The 14232-nt window shown below is 30.7% G+C and overlaps 1 protein-coding gene across 1 annotated transcript; it reads left to right on the top strand.

Annotated features, from left to right (window-relative positions):
* Positions 1 to 2258: 2258 nt before the first annotated feature.
* Positions 2259 to 6832, top strand: LOC137808131 (cationic amino acid transporter 6, chloroplastic-like). The gene is made up of 5 exons (XM_068609087.1): positions 2259 to 2725; positions 2829 to 3051; positions 3351 to 3681; positions 3857 to 4085; positions 5800 to 6832. Exons 1-5 carry the CDS (start codon positions 2335 to 2337, stop codon positions 6381 to 6383), a joined length of 1758 nt encoding a protein of 585 aa, XP_068465188.1. The 5' UTR covers positions 2259 to 2334; the 3' UTR covers positions 6384 to 6832.
* The last annotated feature ends 7400 nt before the right edge of the window (positions 6833 to 14232 follow it).

The raw sequence follows: 14232 nt of genomic DNA on the forward strand, positions 1-14232 counted from the left end.
TTTATGTATATAAGATAAGGGACTTTTTTATATGATGTTTATATTGATTAAATATGTTTTGGTATTTTTTTCTAAGTACATATAAGAAAGGTAAAGTATGGGAAAAGAATATCCAATATAACCACTCTATTATTTATGTTATTTTCATTTTTTATTTTGGTCTATTTTTTGGGAGGATTCATTAGAATGTGTACATAGTTCTCTTCTAGTACTATATGTAAATCTAGTATTTAGAGCCAGGTGTAGAAAGGGTGTTTGGTTAATCCAATTGGTTATTCATATGGAGATATGTTGATGAAGTATGTAAGGTTGTTACGAAGGATTCTTGAAATGTTCTTTTTAATTGATTTAATTTTTTGACCATAATTTTTTTATTTGAAATATGTGTCTTCTTGCTTCAATATAATCATGTTTTAGTAAAAAATAATTTTAATTTTTTTTATCATTTTTTTTCATTCTTTCTTTCATCGGGTTTGTTTGAGTATGTCCAAAGAGTCGAGGTCAATGACACTTTAAATATATTTTATTTCCTTAATCCTCTGATATGCTTTCTAAGACAAAAAAGGTGACGGAACTTTGAACTCCAAATCGAATAATATCTTAAATGGGATAATTGACCCTAGATAATATCATTTGAATGGACTTGAGATCGAAACATTAACATTGTATTTAATATCAAAAGGTCTTCCAAAGACGATTCATCTCTTTTTGACATCAAACTATACATATCACGTAAATGAGAGTAACCTTTTTGGCCCAGTAAGTAAAATGACTAAATCAACTTAAATAACACGACTATCTTTAACACGTATTTAATCTTAAATTAATTTCTTTTTTCATCTTAAACATGGTTTTGTTATCAGCATAAGATCTAACCTAAATATATGTAGGCGAAAGATGAACTTTTTGAATTTGAATGTATCTCACATATAATTCAGGAGAGTCATAACTAAATTATTGGCTGTCATATGACTCCTGATCCCTTGTCCCCTCTAAAGAAAAAAAAAAAAAACAGATGAAGCTAGATTTGAACCTTAATTTTAAAGAGTGATAATATGTAAAAAAAATTGCAATAATATATGAAAATATTTAATGAACAGGTCTGTCATTCATTCTTAGATAGATGATTATACTGATAATTAAGTATTTATAAAGAATTATTCCATCTAATAAAGAACGGTCACTTGTTTCCTTTCTCTAATTAATACCACAGAAGCACCAATTCACAACTGTATTAGTGGCCACGCACTGCACAATGTGATATTTTTGTTCACAAGAATCATGTCCAACTATTCTTGAGTCTTAGTGAAGAGAAATCTTTCGGTGCTTTTGTGGATGCTTGTCACATCTTTTCATTGTTTCATCTCCAGGGAAAATTCTAAAGAATTAGGTCAAATGTTCCTCTTCATATTGTGATATTCCCCTCACAACCCCACTATTTTCTTCAATTATAAATTACCCTTTCCCTATTCTTTTCCTTTTTTTTCTTAGCGTTGGTTTTTTGTATCCAAAAAGTACGTTAGAGGTCATTCACCAATCTCATTAATTGGTATTTCTTCTAGGTTTAACTTCAATTTCACTTTAGATGAACACAAAAAGCGAAAGGATAATCTAAAAACACATGCATAAAAGAAGGAAAGCAAGGAGATAATTAATTAGGCTACTAAGAAAAGACGAAAGAGAAAATATTGAAAAAGTTGTTAAAATGAAAATGGTATTATGGAAAAACGTTATTTGCTTTGATGGAAAAAAAAAAGAGATTGAATAGCCTGGAAATGACATGTAACTATATTAAGAAATAATAATAAAGAGAATACAGCAATAAAATATATACAAAATTGGAAATTGGCAATAATTATGAGGTTGAAAATAAATATTCTTGAAAGTAGCATGAACAACTCTGAATACTATAAACTAAGAGTTAACTATAATTAAAACCTACCAGTGGTATAATTTTTTTCCAGGAATTTAATTAGGCGCCTTAAATTTCTATGTTATTATTAGATAGTTTTCCACCTTACATTTATATTTTTAATTAATTAGTATGTAATATATAGTTGAATTTTTTTAATATTAGTTTAAAAAAGTTAATAATAGTTAATTAATTAGAGATTAGGGGTATTGTAATTGTTTGGGAACATGGGTCCCATAATTCATATAATAATTTCTGGTCAGAAGTAGGCTAGGGACATTTGCTAGGCCATCTTAATAATCAACTACAGTTAGGAAAGCAACCAAGCATAGCAATATTATTCCCTCTTCCAACTTCTTATTTAAAACCTTCAATCCACTCCTTATTGAAGCCAAGAAGCTAAGTGCATAAAGACATTAATAATGTCCAACATCCACACTGCAACCAAAAGCATGAAAAAGTTGTCGAGTTATTTGCATTCCCTATCCCAAACCCCTCACAGGCTCAGAAAAAGAATGCTAGCCACATGGACCCCAGACCAGGAATTCAACCAAGTGAGGCACAGATCTGGGGCTGACATGAAGAGGAAGCTCAACTGGTATGATCTGGTTGCTCTTGGTGTTGGAGGAATGCTTGGTGTTGGTGTCTTTGTCACAACTGGCTCCGTTGCCCTTCACCACTCTGGTCCTTCAGTCTTCATTTCCTATATCATAGCAGGAATTTCAGCCCTTCTCTCCTCCTTGTGTTACACTGAATTTGCTGTACAACTCCCAGTTGCAGGAGGAGCTTTCAGTTATTTGAGATTAACATTTGGTACAAAACCTTTTCTTCCCTATGCATATGTTCCATTGTGATTTTGTTTAAGTATATATACCTTTGAAGTCGTTTACCTATTCATTATGTGTTATGTGTCTAGGGGAATTCTCGGGATATTTTGCTGGGGCAAATATACTACTGGAGTATGTGTTCTCAAATGCTGCCGTAGCAAGGAGCTTTACAGAATATTTGAGCGTTGCGTTTGGAGAAAATGATCCAAATGTGTGGAGAGTGGAAGTCCATGGCTTGCCCAAGGATTATAACATGTTGGATTTTCCAGCTGTGGCTGTCATTCTTATTCTCACTCTCTTTTTGTGTCATAGGTTTGATTGATTTCTCATATTTCTTTTCCTTTTTCTCCTGCTTCCAACATGTTTGTTCTTGTTGTGATGCTATCTGTTTAGTCATCCATCCATGTTTCAATGGATAAACATTTCAATATGTTATCCTGTTATGTGACAACTAACAAACTACTTTATTACCTATTTTACTTTTTTTAATCATAATGTTGAACCATTAATTATTTACACTTTTTTAAAATGTTCGTCCAGGTTCAGTGGATTTTTGAAAATGCTTTGTTGTATCCTTCTTTTTTATATTGTTATATTTTGGTTCATTGCAGTACAAAGGAAAGCTCCGTGTTGAACCTCATCATGACAGCCTTCCATGTGATTTTCTTTGGATTCATTATAATCGCTGGTTATTGCAATGGAAGTGCCAAAAACTTGGTTAATCCAAAAGGTATAGCCCCTTTTGGTGTTAGAGGTGTTCTTGATGGAGCAGCAATAGTCTACTTCAGTTATATAGGCTATGACTCCGCTTCAACCATGGCTGAGGAGGTCAAAGACCCTTTTAAGAGCCTACCCATTGGAATTGTGGGTTCAGTTCTTACAACCACTTTGCTCTATTGCTTAATGTCTCTGTCTTTGTGCATGATGGTTCCATACAACAAGGTCAGTACAGTATATCAAACAATAAGTGTGATAGTGTCATGTATATGAAGCCTCTCAACTCCTTGTTTTCTGATAATATATAGGTTTGAATAAATTGACCTTAACTTTAGTCATGGTATTATATAATATAATATATGTTGTGTTAGTGATAAAGCTAATTGCTGGTGTAATATAGATATCCGAGAAAGCATCATTTTCAATAGCTTTTCTCAGAATTGGCTGGAGTTGGGCGAGCAATCTAGTAGGGGCAGGTGCAAGTTTGGGCATAGTGGCTTCTCTCTTGGTTGCCATGCTAGGCCAAGCAAGATACCTTTGTGTTATTGGAAGGGCAAGGTTGGTTCCATCTTGGTTAGCCAAAGTACACCCTTCAACAGGCACACCATTGAATGCGACGGTCTTTTTGGGTAAGCAAATTGCCTCTGTCTTAATATTAATTAACAAAAAGAAAGAAGCTCTAGCCATTATATATATTACAGATTCGGCATTGGAACATTTGTCTTTTTTCTCTAGAAGAATCATACACATTTCAACGTCCACTTTTCTTATAAATGTTATTGTACTCACACACCTGAGGATACGGAAACTGATAATCACTTTTCATTGTCATGCATATAATGAGTAGTGATACAGTAAATGACTGATCAGTATGCTGCAACAAAATATAGTTGTAATTTTTAGTTAATAACTGTATCTTGATTAAGGCATTTCTTTAATGAACACTCTTGTTTTAGTTTTGGTTTAAACAAATAACCTTATACTCAACCATTTTTTATTAGCATAAGTACTTTGATGTCTTTTCACGGGTCTTAATATGCTATATTTGTGTTTGTCTGAAGTTCAAGTTAGTTTTTTTTTTTAAATATCTACACTATTTATTTTTAACTACTGACAGTTTTTTTATTAAATAGTCTGCGTTTAGTATCAAACTTCTTGTGTGTGCTTTTATTTTTTATCTCCACCTTCGTTGACTAATCGACATGATTCTCTCTCTTTCACAATGTATAAACTTTTTTTTTTCTCAGCCACAATGTATAAACTTTAATTTCAAGGCTTTTTTTTATCAAAATAATTTATTTAAATTCAATCTATAGAACATTATCTTTGTCTTTTCTCCCTATATTGTCTTAGAAAAGAAGGGTTTATGTATTCAGTTGTCAATAACTTTATTCCACGGCAAAATATATACATATGTATGCATATATATTATTTTGAAAATTATGTCGTAACAGAAAAAATATTTAAGTGACTATGAGAAATCAAAATAATTGATGATTAATAGTAATTGAGTACTAATTATTTATCATTTTATTAATGCCATATATCTTTATATAATTAGTTAATATTGGAAATTATAGATAATAACTTAACGTGTGTATCACGAGCATACGAATACCAACTAATAGATGTATTGGTGAATGTTTAATGACATACAATGTTTTATATGTCCTAAGTCATAAGATTTTATGTATAGATTTAAGAAAAAGTCTTGTAAAATTTTATCAATGGGAATTAAGTAGAAACTTCCATCTCATTTTCTGAAATAAAATTCTGAATGTACTTTTAAAAACGTCTTTTTCCCAAAAGGTAAAATACAGTAGTTTTTTTTTTAAACTGTCAAAAGATTCCAAAATAGTACATAAAATTCTGATAAAACAATTGACTTTTTCCCAAAACAATTATAAAGCCAAAGATATACATGTCATAAGTACATCCATTATTCACATGGAAAAAAAAAACTTCCACACTATTTAATTTCTTCATTATAGCTCTCTAGTTTTATTAGTCTCGACTTTCAAGTTAAACTACATATATGAGTTTTTTATAGCTTTATTTGATGTATAACTACTTTTAATAATTACTGAATTAAGAACTATGTTCACTATGTTTTATGTTTTAATATCAGTTTTGTGAATGAATAGTAAACTCAACAAGTGGATAACTTTAGTTAAAGAGCTTGGGTAGATCTTCACTTATGAATACCATTCCATGAAAACAATATAATAACTAAGAAAAGATGTATAAGAGGAGATTAAAGAAAGAAAAAAGATGAAGGGAAATGCAAAGGATACCTTGAAGAAATACGTAGATATTTATTTACTTAATTTGTTCTTGGTGCAGGAATTTGCACAGCATGTATTGCACTGTTCACGGAGCTTGACATTATAATTGAGTTGATAAGCATCGGCACGCTGTTGGTGTTCTACATGGTAGCCAATGCTCTTATATACCATCGATATGTAATCACTGGACAAACTCCATCTTCGCACACTCTTTTGTTCCTTTTTCTCCTTTCCCTAAGTGCACTATGCTTCTCCATTGCGTGGAAATTCAAGCAGCAATGGTGGGGTCTTGTACTTTTTGGTGGGTTTATGATCGCCATCACTGCCTTCTATCAACACGTGGTGCTTAATGCTACCACTGCCCAACATGCTCAACAGCAACATTGGTCCGTGCCATTCATGCCATGGCCACCCTCCTTGTCCATCTTTCTTAACGTTTTCCTCATAACCACGCTCAAAACCCTCTCTTTCCAACGCTTTGCCATATGGGCATGTCTCATCACCATCTTCTATGTGCTCTATGGCGTTCACAACACTTATGAGGCAGAGGAGATTGAGATGGGTGGTATAAGTGTTGTTGGTGATGAAGTGAATTCAGGTGCACACAACTTGCAAAGCAAGGTGGAAATTCAAGTGCATTAGTTGAAGCAAGCAATGCAATTGGGCAGAATTAATAAGAAAAAAATTGGTTGTTGTTATGTAGATACATTTGTGGGAAAGAAACAGAAGGGATATTCTGAAAGAATGTTGCATTGGTGATAGAAACTCTTGAAGCAACAATGATTCTTTAGTAGTGGGAAACATTGAATTGAGTTGAAGTCCAATCCTGGCGCAATCTGCAGTCTTTTGAATAGTACTGAAATAACTTGTATCGTTGTGTCATTTCGGTAGCACGTCAAAAGTGAAATGGTGGGTCAAAATCAGGTGAGAGTGGGTTTAGTTTAGCAATCTCTTCAGTATCTTGGGAAAAGATGGGTTGAATTAAGGACCAAGCTAGCTAGCCACCCTATCAGATCCCTGGGGCATATAAAAGTGTATATATCACCCTTCTATTCCTCGTTTCAATTATTATTCTAGTTGTTGTATCTCCACTCACTCACTCTCATTTCACTTTTTTTTCCCACTTTTTTCTTCTCCCGGAACATTACTATCATCACTACGCCTTAATTTCTTCACCGTATTCTCCATACCTACAAAACCATCGGATGTATAGTACTCACAAATAACAAAGGAAAATTTATAATAATGAGTAGCGTAATATAATAAAGGAAAATATTGTTTGACAACTTTATAATTATATATTTTTTTATGTGAAGAATTTAGAAATAAATATATAATAAAAAAAATATATAATTAAATAATATGAAAAATATTAAATTAATAATATCTAAAGTTATAATATGATTATATAAAAAATGGGAATTGTGATTGCCTACAATAAATTGGGTACTGTATAAAATCTTCATACTTACATGAGGTGACCTTAAAGTATTTAAGTTAAAAGGTTGTCAAGTTACCAAAACCTGCCAACACTTTCCTCAGGTAAATTTTTACAAAAGGCAAATGAGAAGTTCTTTAGAAGCGGTGAGTTTCTAATTATGAAAAGTTTTACTTGTATCAGTTAAAGGCAATAAACCTTATTATCTTTTTTGTTGCCAATCAGAAGGTATGCCACAAATACACAGGAACAGGATAGGCAGCGAACACATGAGGAATGCCAAAATTTCTTACATTTTGACTGTAGAAAGAATCTTATACATTAATTATACATTAAACTAATTTAATTGTGTAAGTGATACTCAACTCAACTCAGATTCACTTTAGTGGATAGATCTGAAGGAGGTATAAAAACATGAAGTTTGGGGTTCGTCTTTTTGAAGATCGTTTCAGGTGAAAGTTCAGTAATGGAAATAAGTTATTTTTCTGGAAAGATAATTGGTTAGGTTTTGTCAGTTTGAAATACATGTTTACTAGGTTGTTTTCATTATCTATATTGAAAGATGCCATAAACTCTTTGTGTGAAGGGTTGGGTTAATAATGTTTGGGTGTGGGATCTATCTTGGAGAAGGAGTCTTTTTTCCTAGGAATCGGATCTGGTTACTCAACTTCTTGGGGTTGTTCACTTTTCGAGCCCCTCTTTGGATTCCAAGGATAAATGGGTCTGGAAGGATGGTGATTGCATTGATTATTCTGTTAACTCAACTTATGGTTTTTTAAATGGCACGTTAAAGGAGGAGTCTTCGAGTTTGTACAACTTTTTTTGGAAAATTAAGGCTTTACCTTTAGCTCATATTATTGCTTGGAGGGTCCTGGAGAACAAAATTGTTACCAAGGTCAATTTGGCAAGACGTGAGATTTCGGTGGATAGCACGGTATGTTGCTTTTGTAGGGAGAAAGAGGAAATCACAAATCATTTGTTATTTGAATGTAGAGTTGCTTAGCTAGTATGGAATTTGTGTTATGATTGGGTAGGGGTGAAGTCAGTTGATCCTCTTGAGCCCGTTTAACATTTCTTGCATTTTAACTTGATTTGTGCTCCTGCTGCTGTCAACTTAGCTTTTGGAAATATTTGAATTGCTTTGGTTAGTGAAATCTGACGTCATAGGAATAAGCATATTTTCAAGGGAAGAATGATTGATCATTTTGAAATCTTCTATTTGGCTAAATTGAAGGTATGGTCTTGGGTTACTTCCATAGAGTTCATTCTGCTTGTGTTTTCTGATCGGTGTCTTGATCCTCTGGCGTGCGTGTTTTCGATTAAAAATAAGTGATTACTGGTTGGTTGGGTTGATTTTCCTTTTGTAGTTTTGGGAGGGATAGTTGTTAAGCTTTGGATTGATGTGAACTTTTATCTAAGACGTATTAAGGTTGGATCATCCGTTAAGTGATTCATATTTATTAATTTATTTTTCTTGCTAATAAAAAAAATAGTGTCAGAAATCCATATTCCGTAGAATAAATCTCATTTTGAAACATAAATAAGTTAAATATGTTTTTTCAATATAAAATAATATAAAATTAGTTTTTCTTTTCTTTATTAAAAAAATTATTGAAATAAATAATTATAAAGTTTTAACAAATGAATTTTAATCGTAAATTATATTATAATATTATAATATTTGTATTAATAATGCATTATTATGAAATATTTTAATATTATATTAAAAAATTGTTTATCATTTAAAGAAATATAATAATCTATTTTAATAGTTCTTTACTATAAAGTAATTAAATTTAAAATAGAAATAAAAATAAAAAATAATTTTATATAAAAATAATAGGATGAAAAATATATTTAAACCAATTTAAATGAACACGTAAAATTAAGTATATTATTAGCCCCTATAATATAAGATTGGATGAATTTTTCATTCATGTACCACAGTTGCAGATCATGCTGACTGGAACTCGTGTTGACATATTCTTGTGCTAAATTTATAAACCTGAATCTGTTATCCATCCAAAAAAGAAAATTGGAAAGAACATAAATTTTAATAATTTTACCATTTAAAAGGTTTCCACTTTGGACCGTACAGGTGGCACATATCATTTGGTGCGCACGTTAGGTACATGAGCATTTGAAGCTGCTAGAATCGCAGTTGTACGAAAACAGACATGCTAAATTCGTTTCTGAAAGCTTGTAGCTTTTCATTCTTATAACATGAACTACACATTTTCTTTTGAAAATGTTAAGCCCGTAGAAATAACTAGAAAAAAAATTATTAAAGAGAAAGAAATAGATAATTCTAAGAAGTCTTAAATTTGTTATTTTAATTGACAAAGAATTAATAAATTAAAAAAAAAACACATTGAAACACTTGATGAATGCTCAAACCTTTATATGAAAAAGATAGATAAAAGCTATAATTCTCTTTAAAACCAGACAAAAAAAATACTACCATTAATCATAAAATCAAACCTTATATAAGGAATACATATAAAATCATGTGCATAGAAGAACCCTCCACTACTCTTTATATACACAGTTGTAGAACCATTCCAAACATAAAGAAACTTCTGCATCAGCATAACATTTCTCCTTTGCACCAGCACTAAATATGCAAAAGCGTGATAAATTTGTTATTTCTCCTTTGCACCAGCACTAAATATGCAAAAGCGTGATAAATTTCTTATCAAGTAGTATAGAGAATATAATTGATAGTTGGTATTTTGAAAGTGTTTGGGATTTAATGACTGAAAAATAATTTTTTTTAAAGTTTGTACAAACGTTATGTTTGCATACATTTTTGTTAGTATGTTTTGTGTCTGTTTCATACTCCTATCTATTTATATTTATAGAGTTACATCTGTTTTCAAAATATAAGAATAATAATACATGAATTTTTTTTTCTTTGGTATGTATGTTCTCTATCTTCTTTTCACACTTGTGTTGATGTTTCTATTTTTATCATGAATTACACATGAAACATATCTTGAAATTAAACGTTCTACCACTTGAACTTTGTATTTTTTTTCTTGACACTTCTCTCATATCATGGAAATTCAAGAAGAAAAGTGTTGTATCACACTCCTTTTGGGTGCTTGAGTTAAGTACGGATGTGTGGTTTTAATGTTTTTATAAGAATTGTATCACCTTTTAAATGATTATCATTTATTTTTTTATTTTTTTTAATAAAAAAAACACTCCTAATCTGAAACTGAATACCGTACTTTCGTCACCACATGTGAGCTAAAATGAGTCACTTTTCTTCTTTATAATCTTCATATTCTAACCTACTGTCATTGTTGTCTTGTACTGTACTAATCAAGCCGCTCCACATAGGCTATAATGCTACCTTACATGATGAATACATGAATGAACAATCGCCAAAAGTTTATATACAGTTTTGTTAGTATGTTTTTCTATTTTACACTCCTATCTATTTACAGGAATTGTATTTTTTTTTTCAAAATATCAAAATAATAATACATAAGTTTTTTGTATGTGGGATTCCTATATTCTTATACTCGTTTTTTTTCACTTGTGCTAATATGTCTGTTTTCATTATGAATTAGAGCATGACTATGGTGAGGAAGGATTACCATTTCCAATAATATTGTGATGAAATGATCTGTGAAAGAAAAAGTTATCTGGATGATTCTACTGGCGGCAGTAATCAAGTTGTTGTTCTGATATCAGTATTTATTAAAACGAATGTCTGTTGCAACAAAAGAAAATATTAGAATAGATAGCACAGTTGACTTCATGTGGCTTCGGTGATTTATCTGTAAAGTCTTGTTAAGTTACTGTTGCTAGGATGGGAAGCGTAATTCTCGTAACCACCTCTGCCAAATGTCGGGAATTACAGCAAATAAAGGATAAAACCTATACACTCTTTTTTGTGGCGAATCATTAACACACAGTTACCTACAATTTGTCCATACACTCTTCAAACATCAGATCATACCATCTTAACATATTCATAACTTATCTATTAAGTGATGGATTCCCTTTTACGTACACTAATCAAGTTAGATAGGACTATGAGACAAAGTAAATTCATGATTTTCTTCACTGCATGCATGGAATCCAATTATGAGACAAATAATGTCTTCTAGAATAGTTTCTATACTAATATTTTCTATATATTTTTGGTGTTTTGTTATGAGTTGTCATATAACATCTAAATAAAAAGTTACAACAATTATTTTCCACGTATTGCAATCTCATGAGAGTAAATGATATTGTTTTGTGTTCAATAATGGCAGGAATGTCAACTATATAAACCTCAACACTCAAACCAATATGAATGAGATAAAAAATGAGTGATAGAGAGATGACATTCCTTGTAGCAACTATTTTAGGTTTTTTTTATTGCCTCCTTGCCTATTCTTAATCATCAATGTTGGTCAGCCTTTAAACTCTTTTGTGAAACCCTAATCCAGAAGAATAATGTAAAAGCCATTTATTTATTTCCAGTAAGTGATTAAATAGGAATTTTCAATTTGTATATATAATTCAAATAGTAATTATCTCATAAATTTATAGCTTTTGTTGTTTTCCTTCAAATTATGTTTTTGAACTTAAATAGAAAAACCATCTAAAATGATTGTCGGTTTTCTTTGAATAACTTTTCCTTTTTGGTGCTTTAAATTATTATTTAACGTACTTTTCTTCTTTAGTATTTGTTTGCTTCCTCCATTTTGTCTTATTGACATTCATCAGTTATCACTCTCCCAACCTGCACTTGCTAGTTCAGAGCACCACTCTAGGACACCACTTCAACATTGTCGTTCCGCGAGACAAGCTTTCTTGTTTCCCACTACAATTCATATGTACTGCTTCTGCAGTGAACACATTTTGTTTTTTATTAGACACTTGCTCCTTCAAACTAATTATTCAAACTTTTCAAAATTAAACATATCATCTTTTAAGGTTAGACGTGCGAAATACTTTAATTTTAAAAATAATTTCTTTTTTAAGACATTATTACATTTTAAAAATTAATCTTTTATTTTTAGTTCTAAAAAAATCAAATAACTTTCTGCACTTCAAGTAACAACGTGTTTTCGAGTGGACACTTTTTATGGATGAAATTATTTACTGTATCACACGTATATGGAACACTTTCAAGAACGCACCACTGCAGATACAAAGAGGATTGACTTTGATACCCTTGATTCTTTTGTACGAAGTGAAGTGTGAAAGAGAGAAAACAAACATGACTTGTACCACTGGTGTCAAAAATTAATCCATGGAAGAGAGAAATTACCATTTTTTTTGTATGATATTGAGATATTCTGCTGCAGAAAATAATTTATTAGGGCTAGGGCACAGGTTGTCTCCTTGCTGATCTTTGAATGAATGTGGAAGAAGACCCAGCACACTATGATATTGTTCTGCAATATTCAACAAGTGAATCACATTGACTGTCATCACAGACTAATAGATTTGCATCTTAATTGGAATTCTTGGTGGAAATTTGTGTTTTCATCGAATAACTCAACACAGTAAGATTATACATTACAACAACAAAAAAAGATACAAGATATATATAAAAAACATATTGATGTGCAATGATTGATAAAAAAAGACAATACATTAAAAGAACTATTATGTGAATAGCAGCATGACGAATGAACATTTAGAGGAAATTGTTAAGAGAAATCTTATAGTAAACAAAAATAGATAATGACCAAATTTGTCTCTAAATAGTGTTAGGATATCTTTTCTCGAAGTAACGTAATTATTAAATATGAAAAAAAGTTAATCAACTTAATTAGCATAACTTCTTTTGTCTTGGTGACAATTAAAGTTGTACATCCAGATTACTATTGACACTTTAAAGTGAAAGTTGTTTTTTATTCACTTCTTATAGAGTTATGACTTCACAATAAGTCATTTTTAATTTAACCACTTACCATCATTCTTAAAAGTAGCTTCATGAGATGGAAGCAGAAAAGTAGTTGCATTTGATTTTTTAATTTTTTTTTGCTTAGGAGACCAAGGTTGGGATATGTGGTGTGGGAGAGGAAGAGGAAAGGTCAATCTCTTGGATTTAGGGGACCATCCCAACATCTCCAATTTCAATTTGAACTACACCATTTTCTTCCAACTCTCGCAGTCAAAATCAAGTGATTGGATTCTGATCAGAGAGATGCAATAAAGAAGACGGTATGGTGAGAGAGGCTTCTTTGCGTGAACAAGATGCAATAGAGGATTAGGAAAGGGTGTTGTAAAAGTTGGGAAAATATTTGTTTCACACCCAGAAATTAAAATACATATACTGCAACCCGTTATAATGATATAATAATATTTTTAATTAAAAATAAATTAAATAAAATTAAAATATTAATTTATTTGATTATAATGTTTATTATTGTATGTAGTGTCAACATATAAACACCCTACAATTGGAGGTTGGGAGGAGAACAATTACGCTTTTATCTTTAATCATCTAAACATTGTCAATCCTATTATTGAAGTCAAGTCACGTCTAAAGACTAAAACAATCATTTAAAAAAAACGCATATAATATAGAAATAAACGCATATTCAAACCTAAAATTTATATTTATAGTCAATCCTAAATTTGTCTTACTTTTTTATATTATATTCTTCCTTTAACCAAATAAATGTATCAAGACGAATAACATATTATATATTTATGGAGTGACTATATATTGTTTAACCTTATATAACAAGTTACATAAATTGCGTATGTGACTAGACAAATTTGTATAGTATGAATTTGTTAATGTAACTATTAAACTAATTTATGAATTATTACATAGATATTAATTAAATTCAAGGCATCACTAATAAGAATCTACGAGATTAAGATAATTGTTCTTTTGATAAACATCTATGAGATTTCAAATAAAATCTTTTATCTAAATCGAGTTATTAATTTATATATTATTAATGTGTATAAAATTTATAAAAACCTATTTTTAAACTCTCCTTTAAGCGCCTATTACTTTAATATTTAATTTTATAGACAAAAAATAATTAGTTGATATAGTGACTAAATTAGATACCATTTTAGGCA

The sequence above is a fragment of the Phaseolus vulgaris genome, chromosome 3 (assembly GCF_000499845.2).
Source record: "Phaseolus vulgaris cultivar G19833 chromosome 3, P. vulgaris v2.0, whole genome shotgun sequence".
Taxonomy (NCBI): Eukaryota; Viridiplantae; Streptophyta; class Magnoliopsida; order Fabales; family Fabaceae; genus Phaseolus; species Phaseolus vulgaris.